General features: G+C 46.1%; 1 protein-coding gene across 1 annotated transcript in view; it reads left to right on the top strand.

Moving 5' to 3' along the window:
- LOC137537240 (zinc finger protein 83-like) overlaps positions 1-19,541 on the top strand; it is a 63,802-nt gene that overhangs the window by 21,321 nt on the left and 22,940 nt on the right. Inside the window, exons 3-4 of the mRNA XM_068259333.1 lie at positions 1,957-2,054; positions 2,157-2,745. Coding sequence (XP_068115434.1) covers positions 1,957-2,054; positions 2,157-2,745 — 687 coding nt within the window. The remainder of the gene's footprint in view (positions 1-1,956; positions 2,055-2,156; positions 2,746-19,541) is intronic.

The raw sequence follows: 19,541 nt of genomic DNA, 5'->3' as shown, positions 1-19,541 counted from the left end.
GTTCATCGGCGTCAATAGTTCCAGAATACTTCGAGAGAGAGGGGAAGCAGATGGAACCACACAATTCTCCAAACCTCTGCGTAATTGCATCCACTTCAAGTCCCGGCCGGGAACACCTGTTCAATTTCTCATTAATGCAATTATCTAATCAACCAATCACATGGCAGTTGCTTCAATGCATTTAGGGGTATGGTCCTGGCCAAGAATCTCCTGAACTCTAAACTGAATGTCAGAATGGGAAAGAAAGAAAGGTGATTTAAGCAATTTTGAGCATGGCATGGTTGTTGGTGCCAGACGGGCCGGTCTGAGTATTTCACAATCTGCTCAGTTACTGGGATTTTCACGAACAACCATTTCTTAGGTTTACAAAGAATGATGTGAAAAGGGAAAAACATCCAGTATGCGGCAGTCCTGTGGGGGAAAATGCCTTGTTGATGTTAGAGGTCAGAGGAGAATGGGCCAACTGATTCAAGCTGATAGAAGAGCAACGTTGACTGAAATAACCACTCGTTACAACCGAGGTATGCAGCAAAGCATTTGTGAAGCCAATACACTCACAACCTTGAGGTGGATGGACTACAACAGCAGAAAACACCACCGGGTACCACTCATAGGAAATAGGAGAAAGAGGCTACAATTTGCACAAGCTCACCAAAATTGGATAGTTGAAGACTGGAAAAATGTTGCCTGGTCTGATGAGTCTCGATAGTCAGAATTTGGCGTAAAACAGAATGAGAACATGGATCCATCATGCCTTGTTACCACTGTGCAGGCTGGTGGTGGTGGTGTAATGGTGTGGGAGATGTTTTCTTGGCACACTTTAGGCCCCTTAGTGCCAATTGGGCATCGTTTAAATGCCACGGGCTACCTGAGCATTGTTTCTGACCATGTCCATCCCTTCATGACCCCCATGTACCCATCCTCTGATGGCTACTTCCAGCAGGATAATGCAACATGTCACAAAGCTCAAATCACTTCTAATTGGTTTCTTGAACATGACAAGGAGTTTACTGTACTACAATGGCCCCCACAGTCACCAGATCTCAACCCAATAGAGCATCTTTGGGATGTGATGGAACGGGAGCTTCCTGCCCTGGATGTGCATCCCACAAATCTCCATCAACTGCAAGATGCTATCCTATCAATATGGGCCAACATTACTAAAGAATGCTTTCAGCACCTTGTTGAATCAGTGCCACATAGAATTAAGGCAGTTCTGAAGGAGAAAGGGGGTCAAACACTGTATTAGTATGGTACTCCTAATAATCCTTTAGGTGAGTGTACATACTACACTATATTGGGCTCTCAGTGTCCCTTTTCTCTATGATCTTTTGGCATTCATGGCTCCCTCAATGAACTCAGCACCCCATCTGATAAACACATAGAGACAATGTAATCATTCAGTGTGTGTTTCCTACAGATGTCTCCAGTAACAGAAACCCTCCAGAGAGATGTACAGGTCCTCTTTATTCCCAGGATTGTCCACCTAGATCCCCCATCATCTGATAAACACATAGAGACAATGTATTCAGTCAGTGTGTGTGTTTCCTACAGATGTATCCTGTAACAGAAACCCACTAGAGAGATGTACAGGTCCTCTTTATTTCCAAGATTGCCCACCTAGATCCCCCATCATCTGATAATCACATAGAGACAATGTATTCAGTCAGTGTGTGTGTTTCCTGCAGATGTAGCCAGTAACAGAAACCCACTAGAGAGATGTACAGGTCCTCTTTATTCCCAGGATTGCCCACCTAGATCCCCCATCATCTGATAATCACATAGAGACAATGTAATCAGTCAGTGTGTGTGTTTCCTACAGATGTCTCCAGTAACAGAAACCCGCCAGAGAGATGTACAGGTCCTCTTTATTCCCAGGATTGTTCACCTAGATCCCCCATCATCTGATAAACACATAGAGACAATGTATTCAGTCAGTGTGTGTGTTTCCTACAGGTGTATCCAGTAACAGAAACCCACCAGAGAGATGTACAGGTCCTCTTTATTCCCAGGATCGTTCAAAGGAAGATCCCACCATCCCACAGTATTATCAGGTATGTGGCACTGAGGGTCCCCAGAGACTCTGAACTGTATTACACATTTTCTTTTGTATATGCTGTTCACAATTTAATTCAGCTCTCATTTTGTGAACCTAGGGTGTAGAACGGATACATGTAAGTGTTGAAGTTAAAGAGAGAGAAGAAGAGACATATGTGAAGAGTGATCAGCAGTCTATGGGGGAGGGTGACATGATGAGGACAATTAAAGAGGAAGAAGAAGAGACGTATGTGAGGAGTGATCACCAGTCTATGGAGGAGGGAGACATGATGAGGACAAGTAAAGAGGAAGAAGAAGAGATGTATGTGAGGAGTGATCAGCAGTCTATGGAGGAGGGTGACATGATGAGGACCTATAAAGAGGAAGAAGAAGAGACATATGTGAGGAGTGATCAGCAGTCTATGGAGGAGGGTGACATGAGGACAAGTAAAGAGGAAGAAGAAGAGACGTATGTGAGGAGTGATCAGCAGTCTGTGGAGGAGGATGACATGATGAGGACAAGTAAAGAGGAAGAAGAAGAGACGTATGTGAGGAGTGATCAGCAGTCTATGGAGAAGGGTGACATGATGGGGACAAGTAAAGAGGAAGAAGAAGAGACATATGTGAGGAGTGATCAGCAGTCTATGGAGAAGGGTGACACGATGAGGACAAGTAAAGAGGAAGACACTGTTACAGAGGGCAGAACAGGTGAGTAATCAGTAGAGATGGCCTGAATAGTTCGCCGGTGGAATGTTCTTGGTGAACATGGGCTGTTTGTAAAACTTTCATGTTCACATTTTTTACATTAAAGTTACTGGCTGCCGACTTTAGCGGTTGATAGCAAAGGCCCCGCACATTCTAGACACACCAAATTTGCAGGGTATGTTAAGGAGGACAGTGGGAAAGGGGGCTTTACTATTTATTGCCAAAGTCATCGGCCGTTTGCCTGCCATTTAAGTATACGGAGTCTGCCACAAACCACTGGTTCACGAACATTTGTGTTAAATTTGCATTGGCGAACACAAAATTTGATTTTGCTACATCACTAGTAATTAGCAGTAAAATAGAATAAATGTGTATGTTAGGGGTTATGTGATGTACTTGATAGATTTTTGCTGTCTTAAAGGAATACTGTAGGGGGGGTCAGGGGAGAAATGAGTTGAACCTACCCGAGGCTTCTAATGGTCCCCCGCAGACATCCTGTGCCCGCGCAGCCACTCACCGATGCTCCGGCCCGCCTCCAGTTCACTTCTGGAATTTCAGACTTTGAAGTCGGAAAAACCACTGCGCCTGCATTGCCGTGTCCTCGCTCCCGCTGATGTCTCCAGGAGCGTACTGCGCAGGCGCAAACCGTACTGGGCCCCCCGGGTAAGCTCAACTCGTTCTTCCCCCCCCTACCCTCATACTGTACTCCTTTAAACTGTCATTCTTGATTGTGATGGCGTTGGAGTTTCCTGTAGGAATGGTCAGTGAGATGCAAATAATTTCTAGTTGATGCAGTATTATGCAAATTTTGAATACAAATGTATGCAGTTTGCACATGAACCATTCAAATCCCGCTGAGGTAAAGTTTGATTGGTCCATTTTTAAGCTGCATAAGTTAACATACAAAATTTTCATAATTCTGCTTCAACTCGAAATTGACCATCTCCAGTTTCCTGTCCTGTGGAGAGGGGAGGGGGTGATGGAGGGAGGAGCATCCGGCTTCATCTCACAGCAGCAATACAATGCTGATCAGCCGAGGACTTTCCATCTCTGATAGTCACTAAATTGTCACCTGTAGCTGTAATCACCAATCAATTCAAGTGATAGAAATCTTCAGTGTGTGTGGTTAAAGGCTCGTACACACGTCTGATCGAAGGCAACGACTGGTCCGTCACCTCCCGCTGGGCAGATCGCTCAGAAACAGCCTTATCAGTCCACCGACAGACTGTACACACGCAGTACTGACTGCTGAAAACCCGCCCAGCAGGAGGTGACGACAGACCCGTCGTTGCCTTCGATCAGACGTGTGTACGAGCCTTTATATTCATTCTACCGGCCTGTAATAAGCTGATAATGGTCACTGTATATTACTGTACACAGATTGGTCACAGTAGTGGTGACTTAGTGTTACCGGCCTGTAATAAGCTGATAGTGGTTACTGTACATTACTGTACACAGATTGGTCACAGTAGGGGTGACTTAGTGTTACTGGCCTGTAATAAGCTGATAATGGTCACTGTACATTACTGTACACAGATTGGTCACAGTAGGGGGTGACTTAGTGTTTCTGGCCTGTAATAAGCTGATAGTGGTTACTGTACATTACTGTACACAGATTGGTCACAGTAGGGGTGACTTAGTGTTACTGGCCTGTAATAAGCTGATACTGGTCACTGTATATTACTGTACACAGATTGGTCACAGTAGGGGGTGACTTAGTGTTACTGGCCTGTAATAAGCTGATAGTGGTTACTGCAATATTCCCTATAGTTGCGCTCAGTCCCTTGATCCTTACATCCAGATTCCAGGGGCCAATCAGATATTGCACCTTAATGAACAGAGGATATATATAGTGTAATATGTTCTGACAAAAAAGATTAGCACCCTTTTAGTGACAGTCACACTCTGGGAGCAGTGTATATGTATAAATCGAGGTTAGATGCCCGACACCACCTATATCAAGCACTCCCCCCCTAGTTATCCCTGCTCACCAGCAGCAAAACACAGCAGGTATCACATCCAGTTCACCACACTGCTAAATGCTCAATGTTGCCGTCATCAAGGTTAATATACTTTGGACATAATCTAGGGCTCAAACAAGAAGGATCATGTGTAAAACCGTATTATTTAATACAACTTTTAAAACCAGTAATGCCCGTACATGAGAAAACAAGTAAACAGCATAAATATCACCATCTCTGGATCAGGAAGATAGCAGCGTCCCGCATCCCCTCTCCGTATGCTCCTCTTGGTGTGTAGGCCTTGGCGGAGGGCGGAGCCAAGGCCTACACACCAAGAGGAGCATACGGAGAGGGGATGCGGGACGCTGCTATCTTCCTGATCCAGAGATGGTGATATTTATGCTGTTTACTTGTTTTCTCATGTACGGGCATTACTGGTTTTAAAAGTTGTATTAAATAATACGGTTTTACACATGATCCTTCTTGTTTGAGCCCTAGATTATGTCCAAAGTATATTAACCTTGATGACGGCAACATTGAGCATTTAGCAGTGTGGTGAACTGGATGTGATACCTGCTGTGTTTTGCTGCTGGTGAGCAGGGATAACTAGGGGGGGAGTGCTTGATATAGGTGGTGTCGGGCATCTAACCTCGATTTATACATATACACTGCTCCCAGAGTGTGACTGTCACTAAAAGGGTGCTAATCTTTTTTGTCAGAACATATTACACTATATATATCCTCTGTTCATTAAGGTGCAATATCTGATTGGCCCCTGGAATCTGGATGTAAGGATCAAGGGACTGAGCGCAACTATAGGGAATATTGAAGTATATGGACGTGGTTGTCTAAATAGTGCGCACCACCTGAGACTTGAACTATTGGATTGTGTAACAGCCTTTTGTCCGAAAGGATTGTGAAGCGCAGCCTAAGGGTACTGGTATTGATAGTGGTTACTGTACATTACTGTACACAGATTGGTCACAGTAGGGGTGAGTTAGTGTTACTGGCCTGTAATAAGCTGATAATGGTCACTGTACATTGCTGTACACAGATTGGTCACAGTAGGGGTGACTTAGTGTTACTGGCCTGTAATAAGCTGATAGTGGTTACTGTACATTACTGTACACAGATTGGTCACAGTAGGGGTGAGTTAGTGTTACTGGCCTGTAATAAGCTGATAATGGTCACTGTACATTGCTGTACACAGATTGGTCACAGTAGGGGTGACTTAGTGTTACTGGCCTGTAATAAGCTGATAATGGTCACTGTACATTACTGTACACAGATTCGTCACAGTAGGGGTGCCTTATGTATAGGAGTATATATGTATATTCTGTATATCCACCTACAGAAGTTTTAGTGGTTTGGGATCTCCATGACATAAATGGATAATTTCTCCACCTCGCAGCTCCTATAATTTAGTGTTGTGTAACTTCACAATATATTTGCACAATTGGGGACAAGAAAGAGATAAAGGGACATTACAAGGGGCATGTGAGTGACACGAGGATACAATGATAATAAGAATGTGTAAGTGACACCACATTGCTCTACAAACATAACACAGATTTCTTGCTATAAGTACATAGAGGTCTGTTGTCACAGGAGTAACACATTGCTTCCATTGTCTCATCAAGCTCTACAATTTACTGCTTTCCATCAGGGCTGTTGAGTCGGGGTCGTGGAGTCGGAGTCGTGGAGTCGGGCAATTTTGGGTGCCTGGAGTCGGAGTCGGGAAAAAATGCACCGACTCCGACTCCTAATTAATTTGTAACTGTAATTAAAATAGAAACTATGATAAAATGTTCTATTTCTCAGATAATAGTCATTAAAAAAAATGTATATATACAGTAATAGCTGTGCTTAGTCCACAAAAATGAAATAAACCAATCAAAATATAGTTGCTTGTGCTGCTTCAATAAAGCAGTCCCCATATTTTTAAAGTCAGATATACATATATGATTGTGACTGTATATATGATGTGTACACAGGAATCTCTTATATATACTAAATAACATCTATGATGTAAGAATAAAGCCTGATGTGTAGCTGTGTCACTAATAGAGATGGTCAATGAGATGGAAATAATTCTGCATTGATGCTGATTTATGCAAATGTATGCACTCCCTTTGCTGATGAAATCAAATAAATTTGATATGTTGTTAAAATTTGGTTTGGTGACTACAAATTAAAGGGTACCTGAGACGGATTAAAAGTAAAGTTTTATACATACCTGGGGCTTCCTCCAGCCCCCTTCAGGCTAATCAGTCCCTCGCTGTCCTCCACCACCCGGATCTTCTGCTATGAGTCCTGGTAATTCAGCCAGTCAGCGCTGTCCGGCCGCATGCCGCTCCCACAGCCAGGAACATTCTGCACCTGCGCAATAGTGCTGCACGGGTGTAGTATGCTCCTGGCGGCGGAGTGTGTGCATGCGCACTACGCCCGACTGGCTCAAGTGGTGGAGGAGGACAACGAGGGACTGATTATCCTGAAGGCGGCTGGAGGAAGCCCCAGGTATGTATAAAACTTTAATTTCATCTGTCTCAGGTTTACTTTGTTACACAGTAGTACTATACTCTACATATGCACTCCCCACAGAGCTGCAGAGAATCCACTGAGAATGTTGTGCACATTGAACACAGAGGTGTTGTCTGTCACCCATAAACCTTGTTCAGATTGTGCATGAAGAATGTGTAATAGAGGAAGAATCTCCTCATTCCCCTGCAGAGTACCTGCACATCACTCTTACATGTACCCACACTTACATTGCCTAGTGCCTGATAGATGTTCTTTGTTCCGGTTTGTACCTTTTACAAGTACTCTTACCAAGGACTAGTTTTAGTCTAAAGGGAATAAATATAGTAGTCTACATATCCTTATCACTTCAGTTGTCTTGTAAAATTCCTAAGCATTGGCAGTTAAGATACGAATTTCATGTTACATACTTTTAATCAACAAAATTGTAATATGCAAATTAGAGGAGTCTGAGTCGAGGAGTCGGAGTCGGTGGAATCCTAAACTGAGGAGTCTGAGTCGGTGGATTTTTGGACCGACTCCACAGCCCTGCTTTCCATGTGTGGCCAATGCTTTAGCTGTAGGGAGGGTCAATGATATGCAGATAACTCTGACTTGTATGCAAATGCAATGCAAATTGTATGCAAATAATCAGATTTGTCAGGAAATGCATTTGATTGGCTGAATTCCAAACCACATAAAATTTTCATGCTAGGCAAAGTTATTGTTCTTTGGTCACCTGGAATGAGTACAACCTTCTGCAGTTCTCTGTCAGGCTGATAATTAGTAATGGTCAGTGACATGCCAATAACTCTGAGACGATACAAATTGTATGCTAATTATATACAAAGTTATGCAGCTGCTGCATATGGGCTATTCTGCATAGACCTTGCACCAACTTTGTATTATCAGCAGCTCACTGACCCTCCCTAATGATAATTGCTCCTCCCCTCAGAATTCTATAACAGGAAGTGATGATGTTTCTCTATTTGCAGCGCGGAGTCCTGGCATCAGGAACCTCTCAGAGACTTGTCGCTCTGTATCCACAGACTGTACAACGGATGATGACGTCACTGGACAAGAGTCTCCTGCAGATATCCTGGTGACCCCAAATATTCCCCCAGACTCTCCTCACCTGTATAACTCTGAGGGGCCTCATACCCAGCACAGCTCTACCCCTGCTGGAGGGCCTTATTCTTGTTCCATGTGTGGGAAATGTTTTGCACATAAATCATATTTTGTTAGTCATGAAAGATCTCACACTGCTGGGAAGCCCTATTCGTGTGCTGAGTGTGGGAAATGTTTTTTACAGAAATCTCATCTTGTCAGTCATGAGAGATCTCACACTGGAGAGAAGCCATATTCATGTACTGAATGTCGGAAATGTTTTGCATATAAATCACATCTAGTCAGACATGAGAGATCTCACACTGGAGAGAAACCTTATTCATGTTCTGAGTGTGGGAAAAGTTTTGCACTTAAATCACATCTTGTCAGTCATGAGAGATCTCACACTGGTGAGAAGCCCTATTCATGTGCTGAGTGTGGGAAATGTTTTGCACATAAATCGCATCTTGGCAGGCATCAGATTTCTCACACTGGTGAGAAGCCGCATTCATGTGCTGAGTGTGGGAAATGTTTTGGATATAAAGCAGACTTGGTCACACATGAAAGATCTCACACTGGTGAGAGGCCCTATCCATGTCCTGAGTGTGGGAAATGTTTTTTAATTAAAGCAGACCTTATCAGACATCAGGTAACTCACACTGGTGAGAAGCCTTATTCATGTGCTGAGTGTGGGAAATGTTTTGCACAGAAATCATATCTTGCAATACATAAGAAATCCCACTGTGGTAAGAACATGTTTTCATGTGCTGAGTGTGGGAAATGTTGTCGGTCTAAATTGGAGTTTGTCACACATAAGAGATCTCACACTGGTGAGAAGCTGTATCCATGTGCATATTGTGGGAAATATTTTCCACATAAATCATATCTGGTTACACATGAGAGATCTCACACTGGTGAGAAGCCCTTTTCATGTGCTGAGTGTGGGAAATGTTTTGGTAGTAAATCATACCTTGTCCAACATGAAAGATCTCACACAGGTGAAAATCGCCATTCCTGTGCTGAATGTGGGAAATGTTTTGCATGGAAATCAAATCTTGTCATACATGAAAGAACTCACGGTGGTGCAAAGCTCTATTCATGTGCTTAGTGTGGCAAATGTTTTGTTAGTAAAACATACCTTGTGCAACGTGATAGAAAGAGTTATTCATGTGCTGAGTGTGGGAAATATTTTGCACAGAAATCAGAGCTTGTCATACATAAGATCTCATGCTGGTGAGAAGCCCTTTTCATGTGCGGAGTGTGGGAAATGTTTTGGTTATAAGTGTTCTTTTACAAAGTCTTATTTCTTGGGAAGTTTACATGGCAGCATATTTACACAAAATCCTGGGGGCTTTTTCATGTTGAAGAGAACCTGTACTGAAAAAATGGCCTCTGGGGGGTACTTACCTCGGGAGGGAGAAGCCTCTGGATCCAGTTGAGGCTTTCCCTATCCTCCTCAGTCCCACAGTGGTCTCTCTAGGCCCCTCCGAAGCCACATCCAACAAACTGTTGGGCTGTAGCCCAGTAGCGTCTGCAATATTTACCTTTCCCGGCAGAAATAGCCGATCCCAGTTGGATCCGCTCTACTGCGCAGGTGACTTGTGCCTGGGAAGTAAAGCGGACCCAACTGGGATCAACTAGTTCCGCCTGATCCGAGCAGAGAGCCGCTACTGTGTCTGTGCTGGTGCGGCCTAGAAAGACCACTGTGGAAGGGGGGAAGCCTCAATCTGATCCCGAGGCTTCCCCCTCCCGAGGTAAGCACCCCCCAGGGACCCTTTTTTGTCAGTACAGGTTCTCTTTAATCAGTGCTTTAGTTTGTAAAGAGGTAAAGTCCCTTAACTGAGGTGACATGACATAAACATGGGCATTTGATAAAGGCCTGCGTGCCGAAATGTTGTGCTGTTTAGTGGCTGTGTTGCAAATAAACCAAGCTATAATTACATAAATCCAGGTGGAGACCCAGTCGTCTGTATCTTCTACATTACATATAATACTAAGCTTAGTTATAACTTCACTGCAATTGTTAATAGACCAGGTGCTTTATCTATGTAAACAAAGCAGGATCTGTCCTATGCAGCCACGGCTCTCCTGAAGAGTAAATTAAAGGGAACCAGAGACATTGGGGGGGAAGCTTTTATACATACCTGGGGCTTCCTCCAGCCCCATACGCACGGATCACTCCCACGCCACCGTCTTCCGCTGCCGGTATCCGCCGGTACCGGGTCTTGTCATTACCGCCAGTCGGCCAGCGGACGCGGCCTAGTGTCCACATCACAAGGGTTCCCTCCATATACTTACGCGTGCAGCTGCATACTGCGCAGCCACATGTGTAAGGGTATGGAGGGGAGCCCCTGTGATGCGGACAATTGGCCGCGTCTGCCAGAAGTGACGGGACCCGGTACCGGCGATAGAGACAGCGGTGGATGGTGGCGTGGGAGCGATCCAGGCTTATGGGGCTGGAGGAAGCCCCAGGTATGTATAAAACCGTTTCCTATTTTTTATTCAGCTTCATCTCTGGTTCCCTTTAAAGTAAAAATCATTATATCTGGCTGAACAACTACTCCTGATAACACAAGTGCTGAAAACAGTTATTTGTTTTTGTTGGCATATGATCATATTATACCTCACCACAAACGAAACTAGATGTAAGATACAGGAATTCTGGGGTGGAGAGGGGACAGGTTATTGTTATCGACACCCCAATGCCTCAGTGCTGCCCCCCAAATGTAAATTAGGAGATGATTGGATACAGGTGTTTGGGCTTGAGGTGAGATACAGGAATTCTGGGGTGGAGAGGGGGGGGCAGGTTATTGTTATATGTGTTACAATCACTGCTATAGACACCCCAATGCCTCAGTGCTGCCCCCCAAATGTAAATTAGGAGATGATTGGATACAGGTGTTTGGGCTGGAGGTAAGATACTGGAATTCTGGGGTGTAGAGGGGGACAGGTTATTGTTATATGTTACAATCACTGCTATAGACACCCCAATGCCTCAGTGCTGCACCCCAAATGTAAATTAGGAGATGATTGGATACAGGTGTTTGGCCTTGAGGTGAAATCCAGGAATTCTGGGATGGAGAGGGGGACAGGTTATTGTTATGTGATACAACAATATGCTTTAGACAAATGTGGGAAGCTGTTGCTCGAAGCAATTCTGTGTTATGTAACAAAATAAATCCGATTAGAATGGAAATCTGATGCATCTCCAAGTATCTTTCCTGTGATTAAAGTGTTAATAAAGTTATTCCTCTGGATAATGTGCTGAATATCAGCTGTCTTCTGATTCATTCCTTTGCATGTAATGTAAGATGTACTATTAAGTGCAAATTAACCATAAGAAAATAAATTGCTGAGGTAAGCTCAGTGTTTGCAGCCAGAGCTCTCTGTAACATTGCAAGCAGTGATGGCCCGAACATCACATTTTTGGTTCGTGAACGCAAAAGTTTGCAAGCCGGCAAAGCTCAATAGATTAAAATGGGCAGCCGAATTCTAAAACCTATAGAGACTGTTTCTGACCACAGAAGTGATGGAAAAGTTGTTTCAAGGGGCCTAACACCTGGACTGTGGCATGCCAGAGGGGAATCCATGGCAAAAGTCCCACCAAATGTTGCGTAGTTGATGCAAAGTTATGTTTTAATCTCTACAGGGCAGAAATCACATTACATTCCTACATTTGGGGAATAAAGTGCTGCTGTAGAACGTCCGGTGTGTGTACATGTCCATCAGGTAGTGTAAGGGTTAGGCCCACTTCACATGGACAGACCAAACTCCCCGTTTAACACACAACAAACAACCGCAAAGAGCATTGTCAATAGTTGACACCCTCAGGACATCAATGTTAGTCCTCTCGGCAGCAGTCTTTGTGTACTGCTGCGTAGTGGTCGCCGTTTTTGTGCGCACGGTCGTGGGAATGCAGGCGATGGCGGTTTTCCAGCCTCTATGGTCAGGCTGAGGTAGTTCAATGACAGTAAAGTGACAAAAAACACCCCCACTGATTCTGCAGTGTGGGCCCAGTATTGGCCTAATAGGCTTCATTGATCACCTGAGGTGACCATATATACAGTATAAAAAAAAGTTTTGCTAAAACTTATCCAGCTGAATAAATTTAGTCAGTCCACAATGAAGCAATGACCTTATCACCTTGGGTGTGGCAACACACTCATATAGGTCATTGCTTCATTGTGATACGCAAGCCCCTTCATCACGACAAGGTAACGATCATGAAGGGAATTGACATGCACATGTTTTTTTTTTTTTTTTTTTTTTTTGCAGCTACTGTGTAGCACCAGAGGCAAGAAAAATTTGGCATTTAATCATGCCTAAATAAAATTAGGTTTTGTAGCAGCTGCTACCTGTATAAAATGTTAACCCTCCTGGCGGGAACCCCGACCTACACTCGAGGATTTCTCTGTTCTAGGAGGTATTTTTTTTTAATGAAATTTGTTGTACCCTATGTAGCTAGCACTTCGCTAGCTACTATTGTCCCCCAAGTCCCTCCACTCTTTGTTGATCGCCGCCGTTACACGTATACATCCCCCCCTCTGGATCCTGCGATGGCACAGCCTCTCCAATCGGCTCCAGGCTCCGCTATGGGGAGGATTTGGATTGCGCATGACGTCAGACGTCATGTCCGATCGTTGCCATAGCAACGACTGAAGCTCATTGGGGAGGCTGCGGCTCTCACGGGATCGCGGCTAGGTAACATATAGTGGCGGTGATTGGGGGGATCAGAAGGGTGCGGGGGGACTTGGGGGACAATGGTAGCTAGCCTAGTGAAACAACTTTAATTTAAAAAAAATCACTTCTGCGGACGCAGCTTCAGAAACTGCGTACTGCCAGGAGGGCTAAGGCATTGCGGTTTGGACCCTAGTTGGTGGTGGCGGAGAAGGACAGCTGTGTGGGGAGTCATGCGGCCTGCAGAGAGGAAAGACAGCTGTGTGGGGACTGAGTCACTAGTCTTCCTGCATGCAGTAACCCTCCAGGATCCATGCCTCATTCATCTTAATAAAGGTCAGGTAGTCAACACTTTGGTGACCTGGGTGACTTCTCAGTGACAATCCCTCCCGCTGCAATGAAGGTCCTTTCTGACAGGACGGTGGAGGAGGGGCAAGCCAGAAGTTCAATGGCAAATTGTCACCTCTCAGGCCACAGGTCAAGCCTGCGCACCCAGTAGTCCAGGGGTTTATCGCTCAGAGTGTCAATATCAGCAGTTAATGCCAGGTAGTCCACTACCTGTTGGTTGAGGCGTTCTCTGAGGGTAGATCCTGAAGGGTTGTGGCAGCTACCACAAGTCAGGCTCATGGTTACTGCTCTGAGCTGCTGTTTTCTTTCCTGAGCTTGATTCGGGGATACCGCCAGGGAGGTTAATAAGGGCCGAGACTTACGAGCAGAATTTCCTAACGATAGGACAAAACCAAAATGTATGAATGTGTGTGCCAACCTGACCGCAGTTTCTAAAACATCGTTCTGATTGGGCGGGACAGATGGAGCGGAGGATTGTAGGTGTCCAGTTAGATCTGTGCAGTATTCTCAGGTTAGTCTCTGTATGGGAATATGAACTACTCCTTTTCGCCAGGGTTAGGCAGCCCTTAGACCAGCGGCTTTCTGTCATGGAAAGTCTGTCATCTTCCCAGCGCAACATGGGACCAATATAACAATAATACTTGAGTCACTGACAGTCCTCATAGGAGCTCACTATCTAATCCCTTACATTGTACAGCACGACAGAAGGTAAGACAGTTTTACATAAATAAACAAGTTTGGGAAAACGCCTCCAAAATCCTGGCCATGCCCAGATGATATTGTCCCCGCCCTTATACCTAGCCACACCCCTTCCTCTCCCGGATACACCCTGGCTGCTCTCCCTTCGTGTGATTGATAAATGGGGCTGCAGTTAGCTGACTGGCCACAAGATGGCGAGCTCCCCTCCCACCAGCTGGAACGCAGAAACCGGAAGGAAGTGATGAGATAGGCCGAAAGTTGCAGCGTGGAGCATATTGTCCAGCAGCCTCAGAGCTACAATCACCCACAGGAGGTCACGTGGGGTAGTGACGTCACTAGGAATCCCTGCCGTCTGTTTTCCTAGGGGAAAAAAAGAGACCGGAAGTGGTGACAGAGCGGAAGTGGTGAGAGCGGAGCTTGTGCTGGCTGCAGAGGAGGGGAAAGGTTACTGTATTTATATGTTATGTCCATTTTCCCGTCTGTAACTATAATTAATAATAATTGAAACATTTGTAAAGGGCTTTCCTCCTGTCACACCCAGTGCCTGAGAGCTGCAGCCACCAGGGGGAGGGGAGGAGCACAGAGTGGGGGAGGGGAGGACAGGTATTGGGGAGGAGCACATAGTGGGGGAGGGGAGGACAGGTATTGGGGTGAGGGAGGAGCACATAGTGGGGGGGATGACAGGTATTGGGGTGGGGAGGGCAGGTATTGGGGTGAGGGAGGAGCACATAGTGGGGAGGACAGGTGTTGGGGGAGGAGCACATAGTGGGCGAGGGCAGGTATTGGGGAAGTGGAGGAGCACATAGTGGGGGAGGAGAGGACAGGTATTGGGGTGAGGGAGGAGCACATAGTTACATAGTGGGGGAGGGTAGGTCATGTGTTAGGGTGAGGGGAGGACAGGTACTGTAGTGGGGAGGCCAAGGTGGGGGAGGGGAGGGTAAGTAATGTAGTGTGGAGGAACTATAGTGTAGTGGAGGATGAGGTAGTTGTGGAGATGGCATAACACCAGGCTGTGTATTAGTATTTCAGTAAAATGTGCTGTTAGGAAGTGCATTAGTGTAGAGGGCAATCTGTGCATTTCCTGGACCAAACATGGCGGCATACCTAGGGTATAGGCTCCGCCCCCGAACCCTGATAGGACAGTTCACTTAATAAAAGCTCAGAACCCACCCCCTCCAGCCATTCTTTTTTTCTGTCCTCGAACGGACATGTTCACTATTTGTTTTTCTTTTGTTATTTTTTTCCTTTTTTCTTTCCCCCTTAGGTATAACTTTTAAAAAGGGTACCTGTGCAGGGGTGTTGCGGGTTCAGCCTCTCCCGCAGATGCTGCTCAAAGTCCTTAAATAGGACATAGGAGCACCCTCTCTCCCCACATATGGCTGGAGGCTCTCTCTTAGGAGTCACGCTGCCGCCATTGCCGCCGGTGCCTCCGTTCACACTGGGACCACTCGGGCGCACATAGGAGGAAGCAGGAAGAGAAGATCTTGTGTCTCGCGAGAGTATGGGCGGCAGCACTGATTGGCCGGGGAGGACGCATTCGGCGTCGTGACGTCACCCGGAAGCTAAAGGAGCGCTGGTGGACTCCATTGCCGGTGTGTGCAGCGGTGGGTAGCGTTCTGTGCGCTGGGACCACTCATTTGCAGCCGGGAACCTCGGATTGGCATTGGATTTGTGGAGTACCAGGGCCAGCTGGACATTGGACGAGGGAATCCTCTTCTGGGACCAGGTATGAGAGGCACCATGACAACCAATGCAGGTTTTTAGAATGTCAGTATATGCTTTTGTGCATGCTAATATGGCCTATGCTTATTTCTCTTAAATAGAGATGGAAGCTAGTGGGCAAGTGGTGGAGATAGAGGAGGAGGTGGTTGAAGACAGGTAACAAGTTGCTAAAGGCAGCTTTCTCTGTTCTCCTCACCTAGGGTGTATTGGTTTCCCCTGCACAGGGCTCCCCTGGTCTTTAAAAGAGTGCTGTTTTTCCGTCCATTCGGATCGGATATTTTGCTGAGGGGAACATATTTTACTCTTATGTCTCCACAGACCGGGGGAAGGAGGAAGTGCTCAGATTCAGGAGCAACGGTCCTCTTCTATCAAATCGAATGCTCGCCCAAGATCACAGGAGAGAAGGGATAAGTTGGCATCTAAGAGGAGAGACTCATACGAGAGAGGAGACCAGTCTGCATCTCGGAGGAGATCCTCAAGGGATTACCATGAAAAAAGTCGATCCCGTAGCAGGAGTCCCAGGAGGCGTTATGGGGAGTCAAGGAGACGATCTCCCAGACGTCAGTCTAGAAGGTCCAGGTCCAGATCTGTGCACAGACAGGACAAGAGGAGACGTTCACCGTCTTATTATGCATATAGACATGATCCCCAGAATGACTATTATGGTTACAGGTCCCCAAGAGGGCCTCGCAGGGTATGGACCATGTCTCCTGAGTCAGACGGAGTTACTCCGTTTCAAAGGCCTGGGCAAGCGGAATGTTGGTCATGTACAAAACCAGCATTACCAGATAAGAAGGTCTGTGAGGCATGTTTTCTGGAATTAGGCCGGGAAAAGGAGTCTGATAACCAGCAAGTGCTAGCTTTTATCCAGCAGGCGGTTCAGGAAACCTTTCAGAATATGGCCTCTCAGCTTCCAAGTTCTTCTGCAGCTGCTCAGGTTCTAGCAGCCGATGTAACTCCCCAGGCAGATGCACCTCCTATTGGCTTTGATTTCTCTCTTGTTCCAGCATTTCTTACAGCCATAAAATCGGCAATAGACTGGCAGGACGAAGACGGCGCTTCGCAAGAACCGGACAAATATTATCCGCACTTGGATCAGAAACCGCAAGTTTTTCCTTTAATGAAGGTCATAAAGGATGTGGTGTTGAACGAGTGGAACAAGGTGGAGCAGAAACCTTCCTTAAACAATAGGTTTTCAAAGCTGTATCCGTTGGGGCAGGAAGACTTGAAATTATTCGATTCAGCTCCCATAGTAGATGCATCTGTTGCACGCCTAGCAAAGCATGTGACTCTGCCATTAGAGAACGCCATAGCCTTCAAGGATCCACTGGAGAGAAAGATGGACGTAGACATCAAGAAGGCCTTCCTGGCGGCAGGAGCAGCCTGTAGGCCTGCGGTGGCGTTGACATCTCTAGCAAAAGCCACGAAAGTGTGGGTAGAGAACATTGAGACGGCCCTGAACAACGACACAGATAAACAGGAGATAATAAAGGCCCTAGATGAGTTAAAGTTATCTGGAGACTTTATGGGAGAGGCTGCTATTGATGTTATTAGATCATCTGCTAGAGCAATGCTGTGGAACATAACTACTAAGAGAGCTTTATGGTTGAAACCATGGGCAGCTGATCCAGCGTCTAAATCAAATTGGTGCAAGATTCCGTTTGATGGAACTCATCTCTTTGGACCTCAGATGGACTCGGCTATTTCCAAGGTGACAGGGGGAAAGTCGGGTCTAATCCCGCAGGATAAAAGACAAAGACCTAGACAACCGTCTTCTAGAAGAAACTTTTCTAACAGATACCAACAGGCAAGGTCTTATAAGCCAGGGAGGCAGTTTGGAAAGAACTGGAGGGGTACTCAGTCTTCCTTCTTGAAGGGGAACAAGTCCAAGGTCTCTTCCGATTCCCAGCAAGCCCAGAAGCGATTTTGATGGGACGTCCACTCAGGATCATCCAGTGGGGGCCAGGCTTCAGCTCTTTTGGAGGTCTTGGGTGGGAAGTATCGTAGACCCTTGAGTAATAAGGACTCTAAGGAGGGGACACTTCTGGAGATTCTGCAGAAGGCCTCCACAGAACAGGTTTGTGATCACAAGAATGCCTCGGGGAAAAAACAAGTCGTCTTCTCTAAGGGAGTATGTTCGGTCCCTAATGAAGGAGCAGGCAGTGATTCCTGTCCCAAGCAGGGAACGCTTCGGCGGAATTTACTCACCTCTTTTTCTGGTACCAAAGGCAGCAGGAGGATGGAGACCAGTCCTAGATCTAAAGTTTCTGAACAACTATATAAGGATCAGGCGCTTCAAAATGGAGTCCCTCCAGTCTATCATACCGATGGTAGCTGTGGGCGACTGGATGTCCACTATAGACCTTTCCGATGCCTACCTGCACAATCCTATAAGAGAAGATTATCAAAGGTTTCTCAGATTTTGTGTAAAAGGAAACCATTACCAGTTCAGATGTCTTCCTTTTGGGCTGTCAACAGCTCCAAGGACCTTCACAAAGGTTCTATTACCAGCAATAGCACACATGAGAATCCAGGGCCTACAAGTATACCATTATTTGGACGATATCCTGTTGTTACATCAGAACAGGGAGGTGTTGGTTCAACATCAGAAACGACTGCTGGAATTTCTACAACACCTAGGTTGGGTAATCAACTTCAGGAAAAGTCAGCTTATACCCTCGCAGGACATGGTATTCCTGGGGGCAAGATTCCTAACCCTCAGAAACCAAGTATGTCTACCAGACCAGAAACGGTCGCTGATCCAGCGGAAGGTCTACAAAGCATTGGCAGCATCCCACCTGTCGGCGAGAGAATGCTTGAGTCTTTTGGGAACCCTATCCTCCACAATCCCAATGGTAAAGTGGGCTCACTGGCATCTGAGAGTCTTCCAGTTCTTCTTTCTAAAAGTTTGGAACAAGGTATCCCTTCTCCAATTGTTCAGGTTGCCGTCAGAAGTAAAGAGGCCACTCCTGTGGTGGACCAAAGAAATGAATTTGAGGAACAGCCTTCAGATCCAGCCGGAAGTTCCGGTAGTTGTCACGACCGATGCAAGTTTAGATGGTTGGGGAGCCCATTGCGGAGAATTCCAGTGTCAGAGCAAATGGGATTCAAGGCAAATAGGCGTACCATCGAATCTCCTGGAACTCAGGGCGGCTTTCTTGGCCCTAAAAGCCTTTCGGCACCTGATCTACGGAAAGTCGGTATTACTAAAAATAGACAATGTAACGGCAGTAGCACACATCAGGAGACAAGGAGGAACAAGAAGTTTGTCTCTGTTGAGGGAAACGGAGCGTATGATGTTATGGGCACAAAAGAATTTAGCCAACCTGACAGCATCCTATCTTCCAGGGGAGAAGAATGCCTTAGCAGACCGCCTAAGCAGGCGTTTCATGGATCCCCACGAATGGTCTCTGGACAAAGAGGTGTTCCTTCAGATAACCAAGAAGTGGGGCAGGCCTCAAATAGACCTATGGGCATCATTCCAGAACAGGAAAGTGGAGAGGTTCTTCTCACGCCATCATCATGCAGCTGCAGTAGGAGTGGATTGTCTGGTCCAGAGTTGGAACTTCACCCTGGGTTACGCATTTCCTCCCTTTCCCCTGATTTCCAGGTTTCTCCAGAGGCTTTACAAGGAATCTTGCATGATCATCGCTATTCTACCATACTGGCCGAGGAGGCCATGGTTTGCCCTAGCGGTGTCAATGAGTGTGGAAGAGCCGATGACACTACCGAAGTCTCACAACCTCTTGTCGCAGGGGAATCTACTTC

Source organism: Hyperolius riggenbachi, chromosome 10, assembly GCF_040937935.1.
Source record: "Hyperolius riggenbachi isolate aHypRig1 chromosome 10, aHypRig1.pri, whole genome shotgun sequence".
NCBI classification, from domain to species: Eukaryota; Metazoa; Chordata; class Amphibia; order Anura; family Hyperoliidae; genus Hyperolius; species Hyperolius riggenbachi.
Note: the sequence above shows the minus strand (reverse complement) of the source record. Positions and strands in the feature narration are given on the sequence as shown.